The following is a 26,379-nucleotide window of genomic DNA, read 5'->3' on the forward strand; positions in this document are numbered from 1 at the left end:
TCAGCACAAATCCAAACCACAGCCACATACCAGCCACTGTGAAGACAAATCTTTCTACCCCAGCCAAACCTAGCACAGCTGGTCATCTAGACTTCCTTTATAAAGAGAAATTGGGTCTTCTGTGCTATTATCATTTCACCCTGAAGCCAACACCTAAAGTGGGTCAGATGACTCAAAACCTAGAAGTGCCTCCTCCAGATGAATTAGTGTGGAATTTAGTGTGATAAACTCAGATGAAAGCATTTGTATTGCAAATGTCTCAGGTTAGGTGAAATTAATATACCTATCTACTTTTTTCCTGGGTTGTCCTGTAGAAGACTGAGAAGTTTTCTCTAGAATCCAATTCTTAATTTATTTCTAATTACTTTAGTTCTATTGGGTCATGTTTCCTAGACTGTCTGTTTGAGATCAAAGGTTGCAAATAAGATCTTAATTCCCTAGAGTGCTCAAATCTCAGTTATATCAAATTATTTTCTGCAATGATCATGATACAATTTATCTTTTTTTGTGGCTTTCTCGATGTTGATCCTTATTAAGAAAAAACTATTCACTTTGTCTTTCAAAGTGTCCCACTGTTGCACTCCACTACCTGACACCCCAATGCATGCAGTGATTATAATCTGATGTGAAATATTATAATCTTCCATAGAAATACTTTAATATAATTATAATACTTAAAATAACTTTATCCCCAGGATTTTAATAAGTTCTGTATCATGTTCCAAGGCATGCACTTATTCTCTTTTCTCACAAGCAGCATTTGTATAACACAGAAGTCTAGGCAGGTAGAAAGCTGGCACAAACAATGCATAATTGCAGAGACACTCAGCTGTCAGACAGGAGATCTAAAATACAAAACTCTGGACATTCAGTTGATACTGTGATGGGGTGTTCTTAATATTCTTAGAAACAAGTGTGCAGCATGTAGAATATATACTAGAAGATGAAATACAGCTCTGTCTTCCTGAAGAAAATAGAAGTCGTGTGGAAAGTTAACTAAATTATTCTTCTTTCTTTTTTTTTTTTTTTTTCTCATCTGCAAAGGAAAATAGAGCTTTTTTTCCTGCTCTCCTGAAAGATTGATGAAAACAATGCATGACATGCACATCAGGAAAATGCACCCTGACATTTTTGCACAGAATATGCATTGCATGTTGAGAGATTTTTGCTATAAAACTGACAGTTATGGTGCAAGCTGTTCCTGCCATCACTACAGGGAATGGAGTGCAAAAGGGAAAAGTATGATTTACACTACACACATTTGAAATGAACCTGACAGGCTACAAGGTGGCTCATGTAAAGGTAGCAGAAGGTATCTAAAACTGGCTCCCTTGCCTTTTATAGAACAGCATCCCTAAATATTGTACTTGTAATGTAGTGAACTGATTACAAGAAAATCACATGTCTCTTTACAGATATTCACATGTATTATAAAAGTACTGGTGTGGACCAGTCAGCTCAAAGCTTTTCAAGATTCCATTTCTTCCCTCAAACACTCATAACACAAAAGCAAATTTCCTTTAACAAATTTACATGAAAGAAGACTGCTTGTTTATGAAAATATTAACAAAGGTGGCCATGTTGTGTCTGGATAGTTCTGAAGACCTTTTACAAGAAATAAAAATGGTAGCAGTACTTGTAGCAAATTAAACATTTGGCTGCAAGAATATCTATCAATTTTAAATGAGACTACATAAAAAATATTTCTTGTTGTATAAAGGTTATCATCTAAGCTATAATATATTCAAATTAGATACAAAATGTCATTTTACTAATAAATTCCTTATGCTTTGAAATTTCAAAGAAGTGAAAAGATCTTTAAAAAGCAATGATTAAATATGCAAATACAACCCTTGCAGCCCTTTTTTTTTTTTTTTTTTTTTTGGAGAAATGTACCTTTTAGAAAACTATCTATCCGCAGAGAAATCTTCCTTTTTTTTTCCTCATTTTTCTTCTCCGCCTCTTCCATTTTTAATGATGGATTGCTGTACAGTAGGCTGAACACCACACAGCTTCAGTCTTCCCTACTAAATTAATCTAGGGAGAGCATTAGATTTCTAATCTTGGACAGTCTCACTTCCATTCCCTCATTGCTTCAGGGCTCACCTGCCGTCACCTCAAGCTAAATCCTTCTTATTCATTCACATGAACCACCAACTTTCATAAGACTGCCAAAATAAATAAGAGCAGCAGGATATGGCCCCATATTTATTTCAGTAACTGATTTCTTCAGTGTAAGTGCTACACCGAATTCCAGGAGGGCTCTGTTCCTCACACCCACAAGTTTCTATGAGAACAACTTGATTTTTGTTTTCTTACAGCAGGAACTATTTAGTAAAGTTGTAAAAAAGGTGTAAGTTAGGCATGTCTTCCAAACCCAACTCAATATTTGTTTTCCTTGGTATTATGGTCCACTGCTATCTGCTCAGCTCCTCCTGGGCCTCTCTTTTTCTCTTTTTAGATTTAATTGCCTGTTCTAGACTTCTTTCTAGAGGTCTTGCAATGGCCCATGTTTAGGAAGGCACAAGTAACAGAGCTACTCCAATGAAGTACTGGTGAATCAAGACTGAAATTTTAAAGCTTACTCAGAAGGTGAGTGAATATGACCAAAAAGAAGCAAAATAAGAATAATAATAAGAAGACAAAGAAGAAAAAGAAGAAGAATCCTTCACTTTTAGAGAACCTGTTGCTGGAGACCCACAAAAGAGCTGGAGCTCAATTGCATTCTTTGGCACTTATCCCACCAGAGTGCAGGAAGTGAGTCCATGAATACACAGAAAGCTGGGACTAGAACCATAAAGTGATTTAATTGCCCCTGTAGCAGCTTGGGATCCTCAAGACCTCATCTCTTGCAGTCCTTTTATTGGATCCCAAACTGTATGTTTATTCTGCTAATCTGGAGCTTCTGCACCATGGGGGCTCAGCAGGCCACTACAGTCAAGACATGATTAAAAACAGCAGCATTGGAAGGAGTGACACTCTTGGCATTAAATCTGGCCAACTTTCCCTTCAAAACCCAGAGTCTGAATAGGAAAGGCAGCAACTGGCCAGGGCATGAGAGAAGGCTGAAACAGGGCAGAGAAATACTCTGGATCAAGCATCCTGGCTACCTGCTCCAACAGGAGTGGAGATTCTCCATGTCACCTACCTCCCCACAGCATGTCACCCAGAGAGCAGAGTTGCCATTTCTCACAGGCTGGTATCCAAAACCATCTACAGCAAACTACTGAGTTTTTGCAGAGCAATTATGAATGCAAGTCAGGAGGAGGGTGGAAGTAGGAGGGGAGGGGAGAGAAAGAAGTAATACTTATTGTCATGGAAACATTTCTCCACTGTATTTTTGCCCAGCACTGACAGATGTGGCTTACCAAATAGTGGCAGAATCCATCAGCACTGGCACATGTGACCCAGTGCCATGGTTTAATCCCAGACAGCAACCAGGTACCATGCAGCTGCTCCCCAGCTCCCATCTTGGTGCAATGGGGAGGAGGACTGGAAAACATTAAAATTTGAGGGTTGAAATAAAAAAAAAAAACCAAAAAACCATACCTCAAATAAAGAGAAATAATATAATAAATCCTATAATAATATCAATAATGAAAAGGGACAACAGGCAAGAGAGAGAGAGAGAGAGAGAGAGAGAGAGAGAGAGAGAGAGAGAGAGAAGAGGGAATAAAACCCAAGGAAAATAAGTGATGTGCAATATAAGTACTCACCACTCAGTGACAAGTGCCCAGTCCATCCCAAGCAGTTACCAGCCAACTCTCCCCCAGTTTATAGATTATGGGATGGAATATCCCTTTGGCTTCTTGTGCAGCTCCTCACTGGCAGAGAATGGAAAACAGAAAAGTCTTTGACTTAGGCTAAGCACCACTTAGGAAAAGTTAAAATATCATTGTGTTATCTACATTATTTTCATACTAAATCCAAAACTCAAGCTACTCAAGAGAAAATTAACTCTATCCTAGCCAAAATCAGAACAGCATCCAGCTCTTATTCCATAATATTTTTGTCATGTCAGGTCCCAGGCTTTCCAATACATTGGAGCTAACCATCATCACACTTCCAGTCCTTTGATTTATATAGAGATATATATAGATATAGATATATATACACACACATACATATACACACACATACATATATATTTACATACAATGTTTCCTTACGAACAGATCATCCCTATTAGAGTTTGTTGAATTCATTTAGTATATGACTTTGGGCTCTAGCTGGGTATCTGCAGTTTTGCTACTACTGCATAGCTTATATATTGCAATCAATAAACTACTTGATCCCAGTACTCCAAGACACTTGTAGTAACTTGGATATTTCACTGCTGATGAAGACAAATGTAGGATATCTGCAGATACCAAAATCTGCTGTGGGGCTATTCTACATTCTAATGGTTGATTCTAAGTAATGTATTTTCTGACCTTGAGCTCTGCATTTATTTTTGAAGAAGCTTGAGAATCAGTTTCAAATTATTGGAGGCATAGTTGTAATCTCCATTTTCTTCCAAGAGCATTGCTTTCAATTCCCATCTGTCCTTTCAGACACTTCCTCTATTAAATGGTCAAAGAAGATGAATAACACTAGTGTGAATTTTTCAAAATGGAATTACATGTTATTCTGCTACTTATTAATGTTCTGTGTTCTTTTATTTACAGTAACCTTGTGAACATTAAGGTAAGATGGCATATGAACATCCAAAGATGGGAAAAACAAAAAAAACTAGGAGAAAAGAAAGTATGTTTTAGGTGAGAAATTAAAGGAAGACTCCTATTACTATATTTTTGGATGAGCTGTTTCTTAGTTGTCCAGGTTTAAAATCTGGTTGTGCAATTAATGTAATTGTCAGAAGTGTATGCAATTCACTTGTACCACCTATTGTATGCTATGTTTCTTTTCCAATTGATTTTATTCAGTCACTTAATACACACAAAAATGAATACTGCAAAATTTTTACTGGCTCCAAGCACAGTGTATCACAGAGAGCTTTGAGATCAAGGAGATTGGAGTGTTCCAGCATTTTCACCATTAGGATGACATGATCCATGTTGCTTATTTGGAGTATCTTAACAGTATGGTAAACTTTCCCTAGATAAGGAGCACACAGTAGTTGATTAAACCATTTTCTACATCACTGCACCTGTAATAAAATATTTCAAAGTCTATTACATGCGAAACTATGTTCTGTACCACTTTCCTGGCTTCTTTAAAAGACTTTAAGGTCATGAAATCTGCTTCACCTTATGATTCCTGGTGCTAATGATAGAACACAATTTGTAATTTTAATACAAGGACTGTGATCCTTCAGGTCACTGCTGTGCACAGGTTCATCTTTTCCACAGTGCACACAGGCATTGAGTTGGCTTCAGTTGTCTCCCTCCATTTATCATGATATTGCCCCCAGGTTCAATTCTTTAAAATCATGGCTCAGACTCCAAATCTCTTGATGTTGCTTAATGCTGGCCTTTAAGAAAAAAAAAAAATTCAGGTATCTCGTCATTTCATTTCTTACTTCAGAGTTTTCAGCTGCATCTGAGTCATATTTTCTAGCTTTTACCTATAAATGTAAGTGACAAACACAGTTTTTGTTTAGTTTTTAATTTTTTAATGAAAGCTTATAGTCTCATGTAATTGCATGCTGCTAGCTATGGCCTTTAGAAAAAATAGCAAACATCCCAAGAGTTAAAGTAAAATATGGGTGCTGCTGAGATAGCCATCAAAACTCCTCTGTTTTTCAAGCTTTTTTTTTTTTTTTTTTTTTTTTTTTTTTTTTTTTTCTTTTTCTTTTTTTTCTTTTTCTTTTTTTTGTTTTTTTTTAAATGGGGAAACTGTAAAGCATGAAGGGCAAGAAAAGGTGCTACTAAGTTGTGCAGGGCTTTATGGTGGGAATAAGGTACAGGAACAGAAGCTTTGTGATGAACAGAAGGCACAGAGAAGAAAATATGTTTCTGTCAGAGCCATCTGTTGTGGATCTCCCCAGGCTCAGCTGTGGATATGGGTGGAGATCTCTGTAAGATGATGGAAGTATTATCTCTTGGTAGGAGTTTTAACTTGTATATAAAGTCTGGGAAGTTATGCTACCAGAAATTGTTAAGTCCTGGTATTTTTGGATGAGAAGGTCTGCTATAAGGTCACTGTATCACCAGTGGTGATCCTGCTTTAAACTCAGAATCTTGCAGAGTTACAAAGGAACTGTCTGTCAAAAACCATCTTTGATCAGGTGATTGTAAATCAGTTGAAACAGGTCAGCAACTAAGGTTTTGGATTCAGAACGGCAATTTTTGTGTGTGTGAAATAAGGCTCAGTGGAGTTAAGAGCTCAAAAAATTTAATGTGAAGGCTTGGATTTAATTTAAGTCAGTGTATTATTTAAGAGTTTTCTTGTATATTGCAGGCACAAGGGGGAAATGGTAGGAAAGGAAAGTTGACCCACCTGGCAAAAATAAGCATCCTCCAAAAGCATTCAAGGAAAAAAGCTGCCTCTAATGGAAAAGGAACTGAAAGTTGGGATAGCTAGGTCTCAAAGGTCAGAAACAAACCAAAAACATTCAAAAGCCTTACTGAGCTGCACCTCATGAAGAAAACTAAAGAAGAAAAATTGCAGGAGATACTGTATCTTGTTAAATAAAAGAAAAGCTGCTGACTGACAGATAGAAATGAAAGGTTAATCCCGGGTATGGCCAAGTAGTAAATGAATCCCATTCCCAGGATCTGGGATAGAGACAGCACTGGGATGTGAATGAGGGTGGCAGGGTGATGGAAGCCATCCCTCCCTGAGGCAAGGCAAGCAGACTGTTCACACAATGTGCTGCCAGCAGGTGAGAAGCAGCTCTGCTCTGCAGGGGCTTGGCCAGGTGGGTGGCAGCTGTGAAGTGGGCTCTGCTGGGCTGCACCAGTGGGGCTGTGCAAAAATAAACTTTGCTCTCATGCAGCCCTTCCACCCAGCACTGCCTGGCAGCTTGAGAGGCTCCATCCAATTTTGAACCATCCTTAGTGAAAACCTGAAGTAACGCTGGCTTCACCACCCACTTGGAAATGTGGAAATTTAGTTTCAGCCCAGGCAAGCAGCAAGTGGCACTTCCCCATCCCCAAATTCTAGGTTAGGCAGATGGCCTTGAGACAACAGAAATTTTATTGTAGGGTTTGAACATATTGAAAGGGGAAACCTGAGAAATCTGCCATGGGCAGGGCAAACATTTAAAATAATTTGCTGGCAATAATCCAGACTACATCTTCTCCACTGCTGTGCCAGGTGAAGTGAGAAGTGCTTGCTGGCTGCTGGGTTGATAATTATATTGGGGCAGTGAGAGGCTTGGAGAGTTGATGCTGCCCTAATCTATACAAACTAAGGCAGCTGCATAGACATAAAAACCTCAACAAGTCCTGAGCTTGTTGGTACAAGAGCCCTGCAGGTGTATCTGCCAGGCAACCCAGCTGACTCCCACATCCAGTGGAGGAGCTGCTGGATGTGGGAGCTGGTCCCTTTGAGCTTCTCTTGCTCATTTTTTTTGGGATGAGCATGTCTGTTGTCATTGCTCAGCAGTCCTGTCCTCTCTTCCCTCTCTGTTCTCTAAATCCTCAGGCTGCAGTTTCATCCTGCCTTCAGCATGGCCAGGCCTTCAGCCCTTCCTTTCCCAAGCATCTTCCCCTCTATGTCCCAGCATTCTTTCATTTTGGAAAAGCTGCAAGGATTTATATGGAGTCCTTGCCAGTACAGGGAGCTCTTCCTGAATGTTCTTTTCCTTCGCTAAGAGTCTGTCAGGTTCTTTGAAAGAAATTCCCCCAATAATATTGAACCTGCATATTTGTTAAACCTATTAAAGATTTAGTGAAAAAGAAAAAAACAAAATCAAAACAACACAAAAGTAGGATTGGGTGATGGCCCAAACATTACTTCTATCTGTCCTGACATTTCACCTGATCAGTAGCTTCTTTTCTCCCCAGGAGATGCTGGCAGAGTTCTTGTCCTCTGCTGGTGCCATCTCTAGAGAGAAACATGCTGCTTTGTGACAAGAGCAAAAGAAAAGAGAAGGGAGTGTTTGAGGGAGATAATCAAAATCCTATTTGAACACCAGAGAAGATCTTAGGCAAGAAATATGGAAGATAAAAGCAAATAAAAAGTGGAGTGAATCTCTCTAGCCTTAAGGAAAGCATTGAGACTGGGTGTGCTTCACAGGAACTAATATTTGAGTAAGAAATGACAGGGGATTAATTCTGACCTTGCAGAACAGAGGAGGCTCCTGGACAGCAGGAGTGCAGAGCAATATCTATGCTGCATGTGAGGGCAGCCTTGGGCCCAGTCTGGCTCACTGTTTTCCTTTGTGACCTTGGGGTAAGAACTAGACATGCACTTACAAAATGTGCCAATGCCACAAAGCTGGTATGTACAGCTAACACAGTCCAGAGGAAGACTTGATTATCATGCAGGAAAAATTAGATGACCTTGTGGAACAGCAGAACAGAAACAGCATGAAATTTAATAATCCAAAGAGCAAAATCATGCCCTTGAAGACTAATCACCAGAACTTCTGCTGTAGGAAAGGGGTTCCTGAACTGGAGGAAGGAGAGGTGAACAAACTGATTGACCATAGGATGGCCCTAAGATCCCCATGCTGTATGAAAACAATGAAAGCAGCTACAGATGGTGCTCCAATATGTACCTGTTGAGAATCTGCAGCAGAGCTGTGAAGGAATTAGTATCAGGATAAAAGGTATTGAGCTCAGGTCATGTGCATTTCTGCTCATCTATGTTTAAAAGATACTTTACACTGTAATACATGCAAGGAAATGCAGGTATGTACAAGCAGGAAAGGTCAGATGGGGTAGCAGTGATTACCATTTCTGTGTTGTGTGCCCTTTATTCTCCTCCCTTCCCTGAAGCTTTCATAAAAGGTTTGCTACTCTGGGTTAATGTTTTTCCTATTGAGTTATATCCTCTTTCTGCTCAGGACTGAACAGGTTTGAGCAGGACAGATGGACATGCCAGAAACACACATGTTGTGGGGCTGGGTGCTGGCAAGGACAGCTCAGCACCCAGGTGCTGGTCCTTCCACATGCTGCTCTCTGTCCCAGCCCTATTGCTGCACTTTGTGGTGTGAGTCCATATTTCCACTAGTGCAAGGAACAGAGGCTCAAACCCAGCAACAGGTTTTCAGTCCAAGTGCACCTCTGGTATTTTCCTCTCTTACTTCTGACTTTTCATGTTTTCTGGAGTTGCTCGAGGTCAGAAAATGGGAAGGAAATTGTTCAGTGGATTGGCCAAGAGGAGCTTCCAGCAAAGCCCCTTCCAACAGCACCATAATCTGTGTAAAATATCTTGCCATATGGAAAGGCTGTTCATTTTTTCCCTCTGTGCACAGTTTGGCTTGCCCCACGTTGGCAGAGGCTATCTTTAGCATGTTGCCGGTGTTTTTTATGAAGAGATATAAAAACTCCCACAGCAGGAGTCCTCTGGCTCTGAGACTGGGTGATGGAAGGAGGCTCTGACAGACTGCTTAGCTGGTCCCACTGTTCAGAACCATCTGCTTGCCAAGGTTTCTCAGCTCTGAAGAGAGGCAGACACTGCCCTTCTCAGCGGTGGTATGTCACTGTGAATGTGGAGTACCAGAGAGCAGGTAAGATTCAAATAGAATTAAATCCAAACTATTTCAATAGACAAACAGGAGATGTTTTCTATTGCTTTCTGTTGTAAAATAGTCCCTGTAGTTGTAAATTAGAAAGAAAATATAGTAGTTCTCTCTTACATGCAATTCAGCAGGGCTCTCCCATAATTTGTTCAGGCCCCATTAATGAGCATAAGCAGTTTAAGCAGTTTGTTTAATGGCCATATCTCTGCAGTTGCTTATGCTGAACATAATTTCCTTTCCTGTTGCTAGCTTTGCAACAAGTCACAAGAGTTATTTACAGACACCTTTGTTTTATCTAATTTAACAGCTTTGTGTTGTCAGCAGTTTTGCCATCTCTTTGTATTCCCTCTCTTCCTGGTCATTAATAAATAGATGGGGCTGGGGAAAGAGTGGAATTAATCCCAGCAGTGATCCTCTGGCACAGTCTCTGTGGCATCACACTCTTACCAGCTTTTCATCACAGTTATCTGCCATTTATCCCCATCCTTTTCTCTCTCTTTCAACCCATAAAAATCCTTATCTCCTACCCCAGGGCTACTGAGTTTCCTTAAAAGCCTTGTGGTGAGTGATACTATCAAATGTCTCTGTAAATGCATATCTTGTGATTCTCTTTTAGTCAATATTTTGCTACCACTTTGTAACATTTGAACAGGCTAGAAAAGCACAGTTTATCCTCACTGATAAGTATATCAATTTCTCTCTGTTGAGCAGTGCTGACTTGCAATTTATTCATCCTGATTTTTTTCTCTCTCTTCTACATATCACCTGTAGGTGTTTTATAAGTATTTTAAATTATTTTCTCAACTATTTTGCCCATTAATGAATTAAGGTTTTTTAGATTTCTGTTTTGAGGGTCAGTCTTAAGAGCTATTTTAAAGATTGTTACAGTGTTGGCCATTTTCCAATTACCCAGAAGAGTGGCTGTTTTAACGATGAACTACATATCTTTAATGATAAATTATGGTAGGCTGAAATTGTGCTCCATTCTTAGGATTTCCTCAGAGTCTCTGATGAATTCCATTTGGTACTATGAGTTATTGGAACATATATTTCTGACGTTTTTGCACCAGTGATAATTTTAATATCTTTTACCAACAGGGCTTTTACATCATTGCATGTAACTTCAGAGTAAAGATTCACTCTCAGCCCTTCTTTTCTGACACCCAAATGAATCATTTACCTTCATTGCAATCTTTCCTCACTCTGATTTAATTCTTTATACTTAGCAGCCCAGTAAACCTACACAGCTTTCCATATGTGATTTACTTGCATTGCTTCTTTGTCATCATGTCTTTGACTGGTTTTGTGTACTTTCTGAGGTTCAACTTGTATGAGTTGTGCCTTGCCTGTAAAATCATCCATTTTATTTGTTTTGCTCTGAGTATCCTTTCCTGAAAGATGCTTTGTGGATAAAAATTAATCCTGGAATTTTACCATTTAATTATCCCATGCCTTCCCTTGTTTCTTTGTTCTGAGCTGTGGAGATCTGCTAAAGCACAAGTTATAAATAGCTTCCACTCTAAAGTTATGAATAACATTTTAAAAGAAGAATTATTTCTCTGACAGAAAAAGACCTGGTTTAAATGCTGATATTTTATCTTAAAATGCTGATATTTTGCTGAAGTTATTGATCTTGAATATGAGTCTATTCAGACTTGTAATTCTATCAGCTTCAAGGTAAATATTCATGTAAATCAATCATAATTATTCTTATTGTAATTATTGTACTTGAGACCATACTCTCTAAAACAAACCCAGTAGTTAATGAACTCCATTACACATAGTGTTTCTTCATGCTTAATCATTTTGATTCATGGTATGTGCTGTGTTTACAGCACTGAATTTATTTTTTTCAGATCTAGAATTTGTGTGCTAAGAGTCAGTTTTTCCTAAGCATTTTTAAGTCTGTTCAGTGGGCTAGGTAGCACATTTTGACTCCTGCATTTATCTTCCTCTAAATAAATTAAATCATTGAACATCTTTAGATATTTCCTTCTAATAAGAGTTTCTTATTCAGATTTGCTTAATTTCTTCCAAAATTGTTCCTGGTTTTTCAATCATCCCTCTCCTTCTGTATCTCTGTAATTTTTGTTATTTGCACACCTGTGATGAATCCTCCTCCCCTCATCCAAGAAGATGTTATTTTACATGTCTAATTTATTTCCCAAGATCACACTGTTATTAGAACTCAAACCCAAGAAGGCAAGGAATTTCCAGCTTCTAAAGCTGTTTTTTCCATCACTGGTTATGTACTGAAGACATTGACCACCATCTGTCCTGATTAACAGCCTGCCTCCTGTACCCAAGCCTGTTAAAACACAGGATCTCTAGATTTATATGTGCTTGAACAAGCAATGAGTAAAACTACAAGTGATGTTCATGAGAAATGCCTAGTGCTCAGACTTTTGAAAAACAGACCACTTAAATTAAGACTAATCAAATATTTTATGGGGAAATAATTTTCTGCTAGAAATAATTCAAGAGTTAGGTGCTCACTAGCAATAGAGACAAGCCAGGATGAAGCAAATGTTGTAATCAGATGAAGCAGGTACTTGAACGTGGTCATCCTAGCCCTACATGCATTTTTGCTATTAAGGGGACAAGGAGTGGGATCTAAAATATGTGTCTATGGATGATAATTTTTAAAAACATACAGGCATAAATCTTTCTTTTCATTTTGTTTGTTCAGAAATTTAAATAATGGAATTTATTTAGCACCATATTCAGTAATGATTTTGCAATAGGGATTAAGAATTTAAATTCTGTGGCTTAAAAAGCAATGCTGAAATAATCTAACATCTATACTCTAGACTGTTCTGGCTCTTTGGAATTGGGGTTTTGTTTAATTCCTCTAGGACTAACCCAGGATGTGGGCTGAGGTACAGCATTTCTTCCTCCTAACAATGCAAGTCAAGGTTCCCTGTGGCTGCAGGGAGATTTGCTGAGTCTGGGACTGGGCATGTTTAGTCTCTGCAGTGGCACAGGGTTCAGAACTCCAGGCACTGCCAGGGTGCAGTCCTCTCCTACAGCAGCTCCTGGTGCCTGGCAGCCACCCAGCTGTCCCAGCACTGCAGGACCTGAGCTGGCACAGCTTTGGAGGTCTCCTAGCAGGACAGCCAGGGGTGGCCCAGGCTCAGAGGTGGCACCAGAGTGTAAACACATCCCTCACTACCCAGGTTGCTCCCTCTCTTCTACATTTTTCACTTTAGGCAGGAGGAATCCAAACTCCTTTAAGAATTGGAGTTTGATAATGTTACTGCTACTTCACAATGCTACACCATTTGAAGGCCTTCTTAATTATTTGATAGACTGGTAGAATCATTGAAATTATTCCAATTTGCCTAATATATAAAACTTAGGATGTGAAAACTGTAGAGATCAAGTTTGAAAAGCCTATTATTTGCCAGGCAGTTTGAGATACTTTCTCTCCTGATATTTCAGAAGCAATTAGACTATACTAGGACATGTAAAATTTGTACCTTTGAGGTCACCACCGTGTTTTAGACTTTTTTTCCTCTCTCTACATTCAAGAACCAAAACCTAGCTTAGCTCAGCTGAAAACTAAATGGATCATGACTGTTCCACAGCAGCCCCATCCAGGACACAGCAGATAGACTGGATTGTTTTAAACTATCAGAGGTAAATTTGTTGATATGGGAGCTTGAGCACATGGAAAGGAGAGCCCAGCATCACAAGTGTCTGTTCTTCCTTCTGTGTGAGTGGTCCCTGATCCAAAGTTGCCTGAAATCTCTCCACTGACTCTGACCATGACTAAAGCTGTAAAAAATTCCCCAGTGTGTATGTGCCAAACACAAACCTGTGTTTTCTAAAATGACATCTTTTAATGGCAATAAACCTGGAGAATTCCTTGAGCCTCTTGCAGTCATTAAAAATTCTGCTGTCAAGTATGAATTTGTTCTAATTTGATTCTCAGATACTAGATGTCTTTTCCCTTTGCTTTCTACAGAAACTCTTCTATTGCCAGGATTTCACTCTCTATTTTAGTACTTGCAGATGGAATTATCTTATTATATTAGGTGGTGGAATAAAATTACATCCACCTTCTTTTAGGGACTCATACTCCAACCAGTGTCTGGCTGTAGTGAGGGCTATATAGATTTTTTCCTATATTAAAGGAATAAAACATACAAGATTAAAGCATTTTTATGCCAGCTTTTTATCATAAATATCTCTGATGGATATGCTGATTCATTTTTTAATAGGGGATAATACTTCAGATGAGAAAATGATCAAAACACAGAGCACAGTTAGGTCAAGATAATTCAACTCTAATCTTGCCTAATTGTTATTGTGATCTGGACAGACAGAACTGAGATAATTAAATCTTGATCATGAACTATCCTCTTCTTATTTCATATGGTTCCATGCACCAAATACAATGCCAACAATCCTGTGACATTTTCTGTGAAAAGACAGTTTTAGGCATCATAATGTGTGAAGGCTGCCAGCAGGGCAGTCTATCACTTCTACCTTACATCAAAGGGATGTGCACTCTCTTGGAGGGAGAAAATAAAGTTAGTATAAAAAACAAGACTTTAGCAAGGAAGGTTAATGTGGAGACCTTGCAACTTGGAAGATTCTAAGTTAAAATTTGGGAACAAGACAGCACAACCAGCACTTTCAGACTTCCTTCCTTACCCTTGAATCAAACAAAAATCTTTGGGAAAAATCTGGAAAATATCTTCATCTCTACCTCTCATTAATGTAATTGCCTCCATTTCTTTTTCTGCACTCAGAAGAATGTGGCTGTACAGCAACCTTGTGATTTCCACCACGCCTAGTGCTGCTTCTGCACCAGCCCACCTGCCAAAGCTGCAACCTTAGGCTCAAGGTGTTAGGTGAAGATGGTATAAAGCCCCAGGAGGACATGAAGCATTCAGAGACTTAAGGTGTGTTCCTTAAATAGCTATAGTCTTTGTTTCACAGCTCTATTTTCTGATAGCAAGTAAATTTGGCTATTACAAGTGGGGCAATATCAAATCAGTATGAAACATTCATAACTGTAGCTAAAATTGGGTGATGTCTCCTCAGCTGATGCATGCTTGAGAGGGATGTCTTTGATGCCAAAGCTTTTTAACAGGGCTGATACTGTCATTTTTGGGTGTGTAGCTTACTCAGTTTGTCAGTCTCTGCTGGAGCTTTGCCAGCTGCTGGATTTAAATCCCAAGTTCTCTTGGTCAGAAAGGCAGAGTGGAGCTTGCAGTGTGCAGGATGCTAATGCTGGTACCAGCTCTCACCTCAGGGAGGCTGCAAGACTAACAAATTGCAAGGAGAAGAGGAGAGAAGGAGTTGCTGTGCACGCAAGTTTGTGTGTGAGAAGGAAGGAAGGAAGGAGAGAGCACCTGTGTAAGAGGACTTTGCTAAAGGGCAGAAAGCATCTGGGGAATTGGGAAAAGAAGACTGTGCACAGTGTTCTGTGCTTTACAGATACAAATTTAGGGGCATATGTGCTGAAGGGAGAAGATACCACAAAAGAAGTTCACAGATCTAGTCAGGAAGCTGACAAGAAAAAACTGTCTCATAAACAACTGGGGTTTATTCAAAAACAGCATCTGAGCTTTGCTCTTCACTGCTGAAGCCACCAATTAGAAAATGAGTGAAAATGGGTATGGTGGTCTCACTTTAGTCTCTCCTAGCATTTTACACATCACCCAACCACTGTACAGTTTTTATACACGACTGTTTTCATAGACAGAAAATGTGGATCATAATGATATAATGGTGAAGCCCAAAGTCCACACTGAAGGATATTAACAGAAAATGCTACAACATAATTTGCCTCTTGCGTTTTCCTTGACTTTAACTAATAAAAAGTCCATCCCCAGCAGTATCAAATTTACTCAAATTAAAAAGCTGCTTCTCTGTGACAACAGACTATTCATCTTGTTCCACTTCAAAAAGTATTAATTATGGAACATCATGTTTTACAAGTATTTTTTGTATAAATGCTGCATTAAAGCACTATTATACTGTTGAGTAAACAACTCTGCATGTTTTGCAGTATACTCTCAGAAAAAAAGTTGCATCAGTGTTTTATAAGTAGGTCAGTGACAATTCCTTATGTATTTCTTAAATTCACATGTTCTATCAAAATTCCAGCATAGAAATATATGGATAAAACTACTGTGAATAAAATATTCATGTTTTTCTTTAAAAATAAATAGACCCACGTAAGCTGCAGTAAGAGAGGTAATGCTTTCCTGGTGCAGGATTGTCTTCTGCATGCTTTAAGAGCTCTACTTGGTTCAGTTTATTACCATATAATTAATATGAGTGTAATTAATATGAGTGTAATTAATATGCACTTAATAAATACGAAATTCCCTTGGCAATGAAATAATTTATGAATTTGGGGGATTGTAACACATCCATTATTTCTTCATTTGATATAAAAATTGTTGTAAATATTAGATATGGTGACTGATTTCAGGGTCGTCTCCTCAAGAAATCTTTTTGCTTATACTTGGACAAAATGTGTTTGTGTTATTGTTGACATATCCATTGTTGTGGGATTACAGGATGTCATTTCATCCAAGACGTTTTGTAAAGAGAAGGTTGTTTTACTGTAGATGTAGTAATACTTTTAATCAGGTGGTATTTCAAAGAAAGCCCCAGGAAAAAAATAGCAAGTGCAAAAGATTTCTCTTGTCTTCTACAGATGGTTCCTAGAGTAATCTTACTCTAGCAAACCAACTAAACCAACAAAAAAACCCAAACCAACTCAAAAAACCCCTCATCAATCAACCACAAATCTCCCAAAACCAAACAAAACCCAAGTTACCTCTAATCTACATCTAGTCTCTGGAGAGCCTTGACTATTGCAAAGACATGAAAAGGTTAGTATCTGAAATGGGCTTCTTTACATGGAAACTGCTTAACATAGAAAACAGTTTGACTGAGGTGTGGTTATTAGAGATACATGCAACACCATTTTCTTAGGTCTGTTGCTCTTTCCATGTGTGGAGTACATTATGGTAAGCCTCAGTATGAAGTGTTTGTAGTTCTTTTGGCTAAAACATATCGTTTCCATCAAAAGGAATAGCATTCCAGCCATCTGAAAGTAAAAAACCCATTTTCTTTCAGGTATTTCCATAATATTCAAATTTAAGAAGGGACATGCCACCCAAAAAACTGTGAAACTGTATGTTTTTGAGAGATGAGAAAGTGATTCCATGGCACGTATCTGAAACATTTAATCATCAGTATGATATTCCTTGTGTTGGTAAAAATCCTCCTATTTCTGGTCACTTGTTCACTAGCTGAATACTGTCACTATTGGCATTTCACACTACAGAAACACAGCTCCATAAAAAATGTATAATGTCTGCCCTGGGCTCCACATAGATCTGGGGGAATAGGTAAAGCAGGATGGATGGTGTTTTGAGTGATTTTTCATGTATGTGAATATGAGTGGCCACTCCTTGGAGATCTTTTGAGAAAGAAGTAGATTATTAAAGGGATGGGCTTCCCCTGATTTACATGCTTACGTTGCTTTGGCAGGCTCAGCAAATGGAAAATGACACTGTCTGCTGGCAGCTGCAAAGGACTTAGAGCAGATGTTTGCCTCTTTTGGTTTGTTCACTTGCATGCCTGACCCAACTGGCAGCAGGGCTCATTATGCACCATTATTGTTCTAGATATTGAACCTATTTCTTCTCAAATTAATTGCTTCTGGCTGACTTATCTGTAACCAATGTGATTGAAATAGCATGAAAACAATCAGTGATATGTGGCTGTCGCCTGTTAACTCTCCCAAGGAAACCTTTGTTACTACTGCTTTGGCAGCCAGTGGATTTCACGAGTTCAGATGCACAGCTCCATGTCAGCAACAGGCTGGAGACAAAGAAGAAGTCGTGTTCTTTGGTGCAGAAGACTTGCTAGGCTGGTTGGCATGAAGTGGCTGTACTGGCTCCACCAACTGGAAAAGAAGCCTGTAGCTCCTCTGAGGGTGACAGGCATGTTGGGCACACTGGAACAGAACTCTAATGCCCGTGCTTTGGATTTGGCTTGAAGGATGGATTGCATTTCCCACTTTCATGTATAGACACTCCTCTCTCTCTCATTTTTTTTACTTTCTTGTAAGAAAGAGGATGTGTGCTTAGTATGGTGCTTAGTATCGCAACTGGTTAATTTAGACCAGAAAGGAGATTTACCATGGACTCCCATGGTCGTCTTGGGTAGGGGGGAAAAAAAAAAGCGAGGCAAAGAACCACTTTCCCTTTCAGCCTTCATAGTTATTGTTGAGAAAGATGTGAAAGGCTACTTGTAAAGATTTGATTATTTGCAAAGACCATAGAGGATGAACTCTAGGGGGGAGGGGGGGAATAAACAATACTGGAATCACCAGGTGACGTCAGGGTCTTACTGACATGCATGTGAAATTAGGGAAAAAAAAACCCAACAAACCTCCCAATGCTTCATCCTGCAGAATTTGACAAACTGGCAACAAGACATTTCTGCCCTGCACATTGGGAGTCTATGAAAGGGAAGAATAAGGCTATTCTTAGCCCCCTTTATAGGCACACAAAGTACGGCACAGAAATGTCACTTGCTGGGGCGGGAGGAGGGTTAGTTAAAGAGGACAGGACCGCTGTGCAGACTCGTCCTTTACGACAGGGCACACGAACCTGCCGCCGTCAGCCCCGCGCCAGCTCTGCACATTCCCATCTCAGTCAGCTACTGCAAACGTCCTGATTTCTTCCCTTCCCCCCCCGCCTTTCCCAAATTGTTTTTATTCGTACTCAAAGATCAGGCGGAGGCTTGGCCAGAGCCTGGACGGCACCACCTCGGGCCCGAACCAAGCGGTGATTTCAGCTCAGTCAGAGAGCGCCCCGAGGGTCACCGCCAGCGCCACCGCCGGTCCAGCCGCGGTCTCCGCGCACCCCGCCGCTCCCTCGGCAAGTTCCCCGCGGAGCCCCAGCAGCGGGTCCCGCTCCCCGCGGACGGGGCGGTTCGGCACCGCCTCCCCCGGCCCTGCCCAGCCCTGCCAGCCCTGCCCGGCCCGGCGGAGGCGGTGGGCGGCTCCTGTGGCCGCGGCATAAACCGGCGGCCCCTCCCGCCGGTGCCGCTGTCCCCGCTGGACGGCGGGGAGAGAGCGGCGGTGCGCTGCGCTGCGGGCGGAGGCTGCGGCTGTGGCTGCCGCTCTCCAGCGGAGGGGCGGCGGGCCGGGAGCTGCGGGGCACGGGCGCACCGCCTGCGGCTGCCGCGGCCTCGCTCGCTCGCACGGCGTTGGGAGGCTCCGCCGGGCTTGCCCATTGTCTGCCCGCGGGCGGAGAGCCGCGCTGCCCGCTCGCCCCCCGCCCTCGCCTTTGTGTGCTCCGGCCGGCGGCGGGGCGGCGGCGCCCGGCGTGATGCGCGCTGCGGGGCGGCGCGGGCTCCGCGCCGCTCGGTGAGGGGCGGGGAGGGACCCAGCCCCTGCCCCGGAGGCTTTCCGCCCGCAGCAGCCGCACGGGGGACTATGGACTGAGCGCATCGCTGTACCATGGAGTCGGGCATCCGCTTGAGCACGCTCTGCCTTCTCCTCTGCCTGGGGCCAGGTACGGACCCGCCGGGAGAGCGCGGGGAGCGGGGCGGCGGAGCCTCGCAGCGGCGATGCTCCGGCCGCGGCGGAGCGGGCTCGGGAAGTTGCGGCGTCGGCAGGTGGGTGACGGCACTTTCCGGGTCAGTTTCAGGCTTTGGCGTGGACCCCTCGCTGCAGATCGACGTGCTGTCCGAGCTACAGCTGGGAGGCTCCACGGAGGGCGTGCGCCAGGTGCCGGGGCTGCACAACGGGAGCAAAGCCTTCCTCTTCCCAGGTACGGGCGCCCGGCCCCGCAGCTCCGGCCGTGGCCGTCGGGCCCCGCAAGTCCCCCCACCGCGGGAGCTTCGCTCGCTTTGACACCTCCCTCCCTTCCTTCCTTCCTTCCTTCCTTCCTTCCTTCTCGCTTTTCTTCACTCTTCTTTACAGCTCCCCTCCCATTATTTTATATATTTTTTTTTTCCTCTCTCACCCCATTTTTTTTTTCTTTGACTGGTAGACGCTTAATTAAAGTACAGCAGGAACGAGGATGGCAGATGGCATGTTTTGTGAGTCGTGGGGTGCGGTGATGAATAATAGCACCACCCACTCTAGTGCTTTACTTGGGAAACGCTAAACACATCCCAGTTCCAGCTAAGGAAAACCTCACTGAAAGTTTTATGTGAATCGAGCAAAATGCTGAAATGAAGTGCCCCGGAGGAGGGAGGCAGATGGCTGGAAATGAGAACACCCTTTTTTTTTTTGCCGAAGGAAAGTGGCCCTTTGGAGCGTCTGTGACATACCCCTCCTTAGAAACAATGAATGAGTTTTGGTCTCTTTTAGTGCATGTGATTGTTTCTTTGCTAATATTGCAAATAGAAATAAAATAGTAGTCTTCTATCTTCCAAAAATATATTTAGGAGTTTTAGTAAGGATTATTAAAAATTTCTAAACTTTCATATACTGCAATTAATAAAAGACTAACACTCAATATCTCGTTGAATATATTGGCGCTGGTTACATTCCATACACTTTCTCGTTATCAGTGTGTTTTTGAATTACATTTTAATAATGTACTGATATGTTGAATGAAGCTGGAGTCAACAATATTTTTAGGGAAAAAACCCCAAGTCTATCTTACTAAAAAAAAAAAAGCCAAAAAGTGGCCTTTAGAAGCAAGTCTCTTCTCTGAAAGATGATTAAATGCTCCTTATAATCTGACCAAGCAAGAAGAAGGAATGTAGTTCAACATCTCATGAAAAGCCAGCAAATCTGCACATCAGGTTGCACTTTTAAGATAGAGGAACTTTATTGTTGGCTTCTTGTCATGGCAGGAGTTTAGCTTGAATGTGAACAGATTTCTAGTGCAACAGGCAAGAGGCTGTGTTTCACATACAGAAGAATTACGGTTCAAGGGAGACACGATCTGGAAAGGGAATTTCTTTTTCATGTTTGCATTAATGAGAATTTATCAGGAAGCTAATAGTTGCCAAAGGCGCTTTTTTATATTTTAAGGTGACCTCTCTAGCGGTGTTCTTCCCTGGAACCACCAGCGTGTGTCACTAAGGACATGATTGTGGAGACACATGGGCATATGTGCTCAGAAACACTGACACATTCTGGCTTTAAGCATCTGTGATGGGCTTGTGGCTGCAGAGCAGAGACCTCTGTGAGGGGAGTGACTGCTTAGAACGGGAATGCATTTGTGTGTCAGTGGGATTGGGGTCCTGAAATAGGTGTAATTTTTAAGGCATGGTTCTGAGTTGAAGCCCCATTGTGGATTAGGTTGAGGGAGTGTGGGGAAGTTAAAACTCACTTTGTCTTCAGTGGTAACAGGATTCAAGGTTTGGAAGAATAAGATTTTCTGGTATATTTTCCCCAGTGTCAGGACAAAAAATGACTGGGTTGCTAAAATTTTTTTTTAAGATTTCCTTCCTTGCAATTACGAGTGTACATAATTTCCAAATGGGTTAGCAGTTTATTTGTAACAAAAGAAGACAAGACTTGTAAATTTTCACAGCAACATTTTTATTTTGTTGAGAACAATCAGAAGAATAACAGGGGTGGAAACACTTGTGTATAAATGGTGGTTGAAGTCACTTAGTGTCCCTTAGGAAGTCTTTAATGCCCTGCAGGACTGGGGATAATTTTCCCTGCTACTGCATAAGATGACTACTGATTTTCTTATAGTGAATGGAGTCCTTGCTGAGCAGAGGGATTTTCGTTTTTGAACTCGCATTTATAAATAGAGAAATTTCCTTCCTTGATCGGACTACTGGCCCACTTAGTCCTTTTTGCTCTGCTCTTAGAACTCACACTTGGGGAGCACTGCTGCAATGTGTGCCCCTTAATGTATGTATTTGCAGTGTGTGAATTTCAAATACGTGTGTGTTGCCTTGAAATTTGATTTGTCTGTGTGGGTTTTTCCTTATTCCAGCTAAAGCCTTAGTCCTAGACAGAAAAGATTTTGTGAGAATGACACAAATTACTTTAGATGAACTGTGGAAACTCTAGCCTGTGATTCTTTGCCTCCTGGTTTCTTCAGATAGCAAATATTTTCTTGTATCATATATTTATTTGCAGCATTTCTGTATGTTTTGATAGACCACATTCTCAACTGATATAATCCCTTACCTTACATGAGCTTAAACTATTCAGAAATCCTAAATGCTATTTTCTATTTTAGAAGGAAATTTTGAATGTGGTGTGTTGAACTGCCAACAAGTAACAGACAATTAAATATATATATGATGGGAAAATTATACATATAGTTAAAGCAGAATAGTCTCTTTACTTCAGTTTCTAGGCAAAAAGTCACTTTTGTCTGCTTAATTAGATGTGGCATTAATTTTCAATATAGGGGTTTAGCATCTGGCTGTTCCAGCAAATTCTTATTGTATAATTGACTTTTCAAAGGTACTTTAATTTCTAGGCCATATGAAATAGTAAGCAGTTACTCTAAAGATACTTTTAGTCTGGCACTGTCCAGTCAAGATAATTTAGATTATACTCCTTATACAGTTTCTGATTTAGAAATAGTGTTAGCCATTTGAAATTTGCTGTAATTTGGACTTTTTTTTTTGTGTGTACTTGACTTCAGCAGACTTAGATGCTGGATTCTAAAGCTTTTTGGGTGTCTGATGCTCCTTGGTGGTCATGAATGGTAGCAACAGAAAGCCACTGTAATTTGGGTCTAGTTAGCTGCAGGGACTTCTTTTCCTGGAAATGTGATTTGCAAAGGAATTGTAAAATCTTCCACTGTAGCTTGTGGGAAGACACAATTATGAATAGAAAGCGGGAGGAAGTCTTCAAAAATGTTAGTGTTGCTGTATGTGAACATCTGCCAGCACTTTCTAGCCAACAGCAGATATTATTATGTCAAAATATGTTGAGAGGAAAATTATTCCTCTGCTGGTCAGAGCAGCAGAACAGAAGTCAGAATATCTATGTCACAAATGTCTCTCTGTTGGCAGCTGTTTACTTAAGTCAGTGAAATTTTCAACACCCTTGTTCAACCTTTTCCAATACAGGGATGACACTTGGGTAAAGCCCAAACTACATGGGTGAACTGAAGTGTAATTAATGTAGTTAAAGAAGGCTTTTGGAGAAATACACATTGTCATTCTTATAGTTCTTTTTTGTAAGTATACTGCATTAATGCAATTTGAGGAGATGGGTGAAGATGAAAGTCTGGTGTAGCTATTTTCCTAGGCAAATATGGAAATCACATTGCTTCAAGAGGACTTTTTGCATATATAACTGCAGGGGAGTTTGAAAAAGTAGACAAAACCACAACAACAGAGGCTGAAGGATGATGGATGAGTGTTTTGGATGACTAAATCAAGTCTATGCTAGGAGATACAATATTAAGCTCATGGAAGGTCCCAGTGAAGACAGATATTTTAACTGGCAGTAGGAACATCATTGTGTTTATTCTGAGGTCTGACAATCTAAGAAAGGCTGCAAGAGTAACTTGGTCTCCTCTGGCATTTCATGAGGAAATAACATTTTGTCACCCTCCCTTTAAATTCTGTTTTATAAGTATTTTATAGATAGAGTACTTTGATAGTCTTTCTGAGCCTCTCTTTGTGAGAGCAGATACTATCCATCAGAATGTCTTTGTTCAGAGTTTGTGTGTGTGTGTAGTAATGGAGACACCTTCCAATGCCTCCAGCAGTGGAGAGTGGAAGGTACACTGCAAATCACGGCATGAGAGGCTACAAAAATAAAAGCCAGGTGATGTGCAAGGACAGTATATGCCCATCAAAATCTGTATATTCTCCTCAAAGGCAAGGCTAAAAGGTGGACAGAAGAGTGCAGTTACAGAAGGTTACAAACATAGAAACATGCATTTAAGGAAAAGATGAAACAGACACAGTCATGAAAATGTGAGAGTTTATGTATCTGAATGTAGAATTTGAAATTTCTTCAGAGGAAGCACAATTTTAGAGGCAAAATATGGTATATTCTGATGGGGATCAAGATGAGCTGTAAAACACCAGAAATAATCTAAACTGTCTGTGGGATGAATAAAAGGACTCAGCATTACTGTTATTTGAATTGGTGCTGGCTGGCACAAAATGCTGGCAGAAAAAAGCCCCCTAAAATAGGCTTCTTGATATAGGTGATGTGTTATGTGTTGTTGCATGACTGGATTATGATTTTGTTATTTTAAAATACTAGCAGGACAATATTACTCTTTTATATCCCCTTTGGAAAGTTCACTGTATTTGGTGTCATGATGTCATCTCTGGGCATTTACTAAATAAAGAAGCTAAAAATAAAGCCTTAAAAGCAGAGGTGAGTAAACTTTGTTACAGAAATAGGATTTACATTGCCTATGCACTTCACACATGCTGCTTTTTCCTTGCCACCTGCCATTGAAACTATGGACAGATGCTTTCTCCAGGTTCCAGCTGAGCCTGCTGAAAATATTACTGTTCCCAGCTGCTCATCAGTGCCCAGAAGCTAGAGGTTACTGTCCCCACCACTCTTCCAGAGCAAGAGATTATATGAGTGTTCCCATGTCTGCTGATGGCAAAGTCAGCCAGCTTCAGGAGTGAACCTGGCTGACTGCAGTGACATGGATTAGGGAGTCCTGTAAAATCCCCTTTCTCCAGCTGTATCCATCTCCCAGAGGAGTGGTAACAGACATCTGGGAGCCAGGATGTTAATGTTGCCAACTAACTTTGCTGACTGCAGAGTGAATACCTGTCTGCAGCTTTTTTTTGTCTTGCATGCAAACTGGTTTCTCTCAGAAGCACTGAATCCTCAAATGTGGGACCTCCATCATAGAGATCATCTGTAGATAACAAAAGTTTTAATCAGAGTTTAATTTCAGTAGGCACTGGCATGTTTTTTGATGTTAGAAATGCCTAATGTAAGCAATTGCTCTATGACAGTGTGGTAGCCAGAAAGCTTTTGGTGTATCTGGAATAACAGCATAAGCTTTCCCTTTGCTGCCTTCCACTTCTGGAACTTTTTAAAGTCATCTGTGCACCTGTGCACACAGAAACCATTGTGTTAGAGCACTGCCAGGGTTGTGATTAATGCTGCTGGGGAGCTGGGCTGGGTGCTGAAGGAGAGCCCCAAAAAGCCAGACTGCTTTTGCTGGTCTAGCTGCTCCTCTGAGACATACCCTTGCTCCAGAAGAACTTAATATTCAGCAACCCCTTCTGGGAAGGAGGAGTTGTAGCAAGAGGAGGTGTTTGTGAAGTGTCTGCTGCTTGAAGACCCTGCCCAATAAAAAGGAGATAGCATGTGAGGATCCTGCATCAATTTTCCATCCTAAACCATGAATTTTAATGCATGGAGAACTATTGCACACTTACCCATACTGAAAATTCATGAATGTGCCCAGAACTGGAGATTGTGTTGCTTGCTAACTGGTTGTGCTGGCTTATCTGCAAAATAAAGGGGGAAAAAGTTATGGAAGAAAGAATTAAATATCATGAGCTTCTGACTGATGTTTGTAGTTGTACAGTAGGGCAAAGAAATGGAAAGTGAATGGGAGCCTGATGCATGGCAGATACAGAAACTGAGAGAAGAAAAGCTTGTAATCCCTGAGTGTAGTCATTAGTACAGAGCTGATACAAAATAATGTTCAGGAATTACATAAAACTTGGCCTGTGGCATTTTGGGATTTGCAACTGTCTTATGCTGAAAGTTTCTAATAAATATTGTTGCTGGGAATGTGTATTAGGCATTCCTATCACAGAAGTATAACTGTTAAGCAACAAAGTTGTTTTAAGTTCAGCTCTAAAAATTGTCATTATTCATTCCAAGAAGAGGTATTTTACACAAAATGTTATTTTGTTTTCCTTTTTTTCTTTTATTTTGTTTCAATTTTCTGCAGTGGACTTTTTCTGTGGAGGGAAAAGTAATAAATTTAGAGATTAAATATTCCCTTTAAAGCCTTTGGGGTTACTTTTTTGTTTGGGGGGGGGGAATATTTGATTTATTTTTTTTTTCTTCCTCTCATCTCTTTCTGTGTGTCTTGATATGGGCTCTTGCCACCTTTCAGTTGGTTCAATTCCAGCATGACTTTGGTGGCTTTGCCTGGGCTTGGTAGGACATCTAACATCTCCAGTATCTGATACTTCAGCCTTTGGAGTGAATTAATACCTGCATTTATTTATCAACAGGTGTGACTCCTTTTAAACAGTGTTGTATTTTACTCTGTCCTTGTGGACTTGAGCCTGTGCTTTTCACAGCCAGGTTGTATCTGATACCTGCAATAAATTGAAGTCCCTGGGGGTCTGTTTTTTACTGGGACAATGATGAATCTCTGAATTTTTTTTAAATGAGTGTCTGGTTGTTCAGGTTAATGCAAATAACCATGTATTGTTTATACATTCAGTGTTGCCCCAAACAATTCATGCTGATTAACAGCAGACAGAATTGCATTTGCTTCTTCCTGCCTTTACCATGAGAATATTGCAGGTACAAAATCCTTGTTGAGGCTGTATTATCTCAGGGCTCAAGCTGGCATTTTTGTTGGAGAGCTGGAGATGAGTGTACAGCTCTAAGGCACTCATGAAAGGGGAATACACAATACTGGTGGTGTGGGGATGTGGGGCAGAGCCCTGGCTGGTGTGTGAGAAGGGGGCTGGTGGTTGGAGGAGCCTCTCTCCATGCTGATGTCTCTGTCAAGAGCAGGCAGGTGCAGCTGGCAGCCTCTCCTGGCAGTGTGGTACAGGGCAAGGATGTTGGCTGAAGTAAAAAGATG

At 40.8% G+C, this 26,379-nt stretch overlaps 1 protein-coding gene across 1 annotated transcript in view; it reads left to right on the plus strand.

Annotated features, from left to right (window-relative positions):
• Positions 1-18,760: 18,760 nt before the first annotated feature.
• The window catches only part of NELL2 (neural EGFL like 2), a 133,403-nt gene continuing 125,784 nt past the window's right edge, over positions 18,761-26,379 (plus strand). The window contains exons 1-2 of the mRNA XM_056516275.1: positions 18,761-19,191; positions 19,321-19,449. Of these exons, the coding sequence (XP_056372250.1) occupies positions 19,137-19,191; positions 19,321-19,449 (184 nt within the window). The 5' untranslated portion in view covers positions 18,761-19,136. The remainder of the gene's footprint in view (positions 19,192-19,320; positions 19,450-26,379) is intronic.

This window comes from Oenanthe melanoleuca, chromosome 1A (assembly GCF_029582105.1).
Source record: "Oenanthe melanoleuca isolate GR-GAL-2019-014 chromosome 1A, OMel1.0, whole genome shotgun sequence".
In the NCBI taxonomy this organism is placed as follows: Eukaryota; Metazoa; Chordata; class Aves; order Passeriformes; family Muscicapidae; genus Oenanthe; species Oenanthe melanoleuca.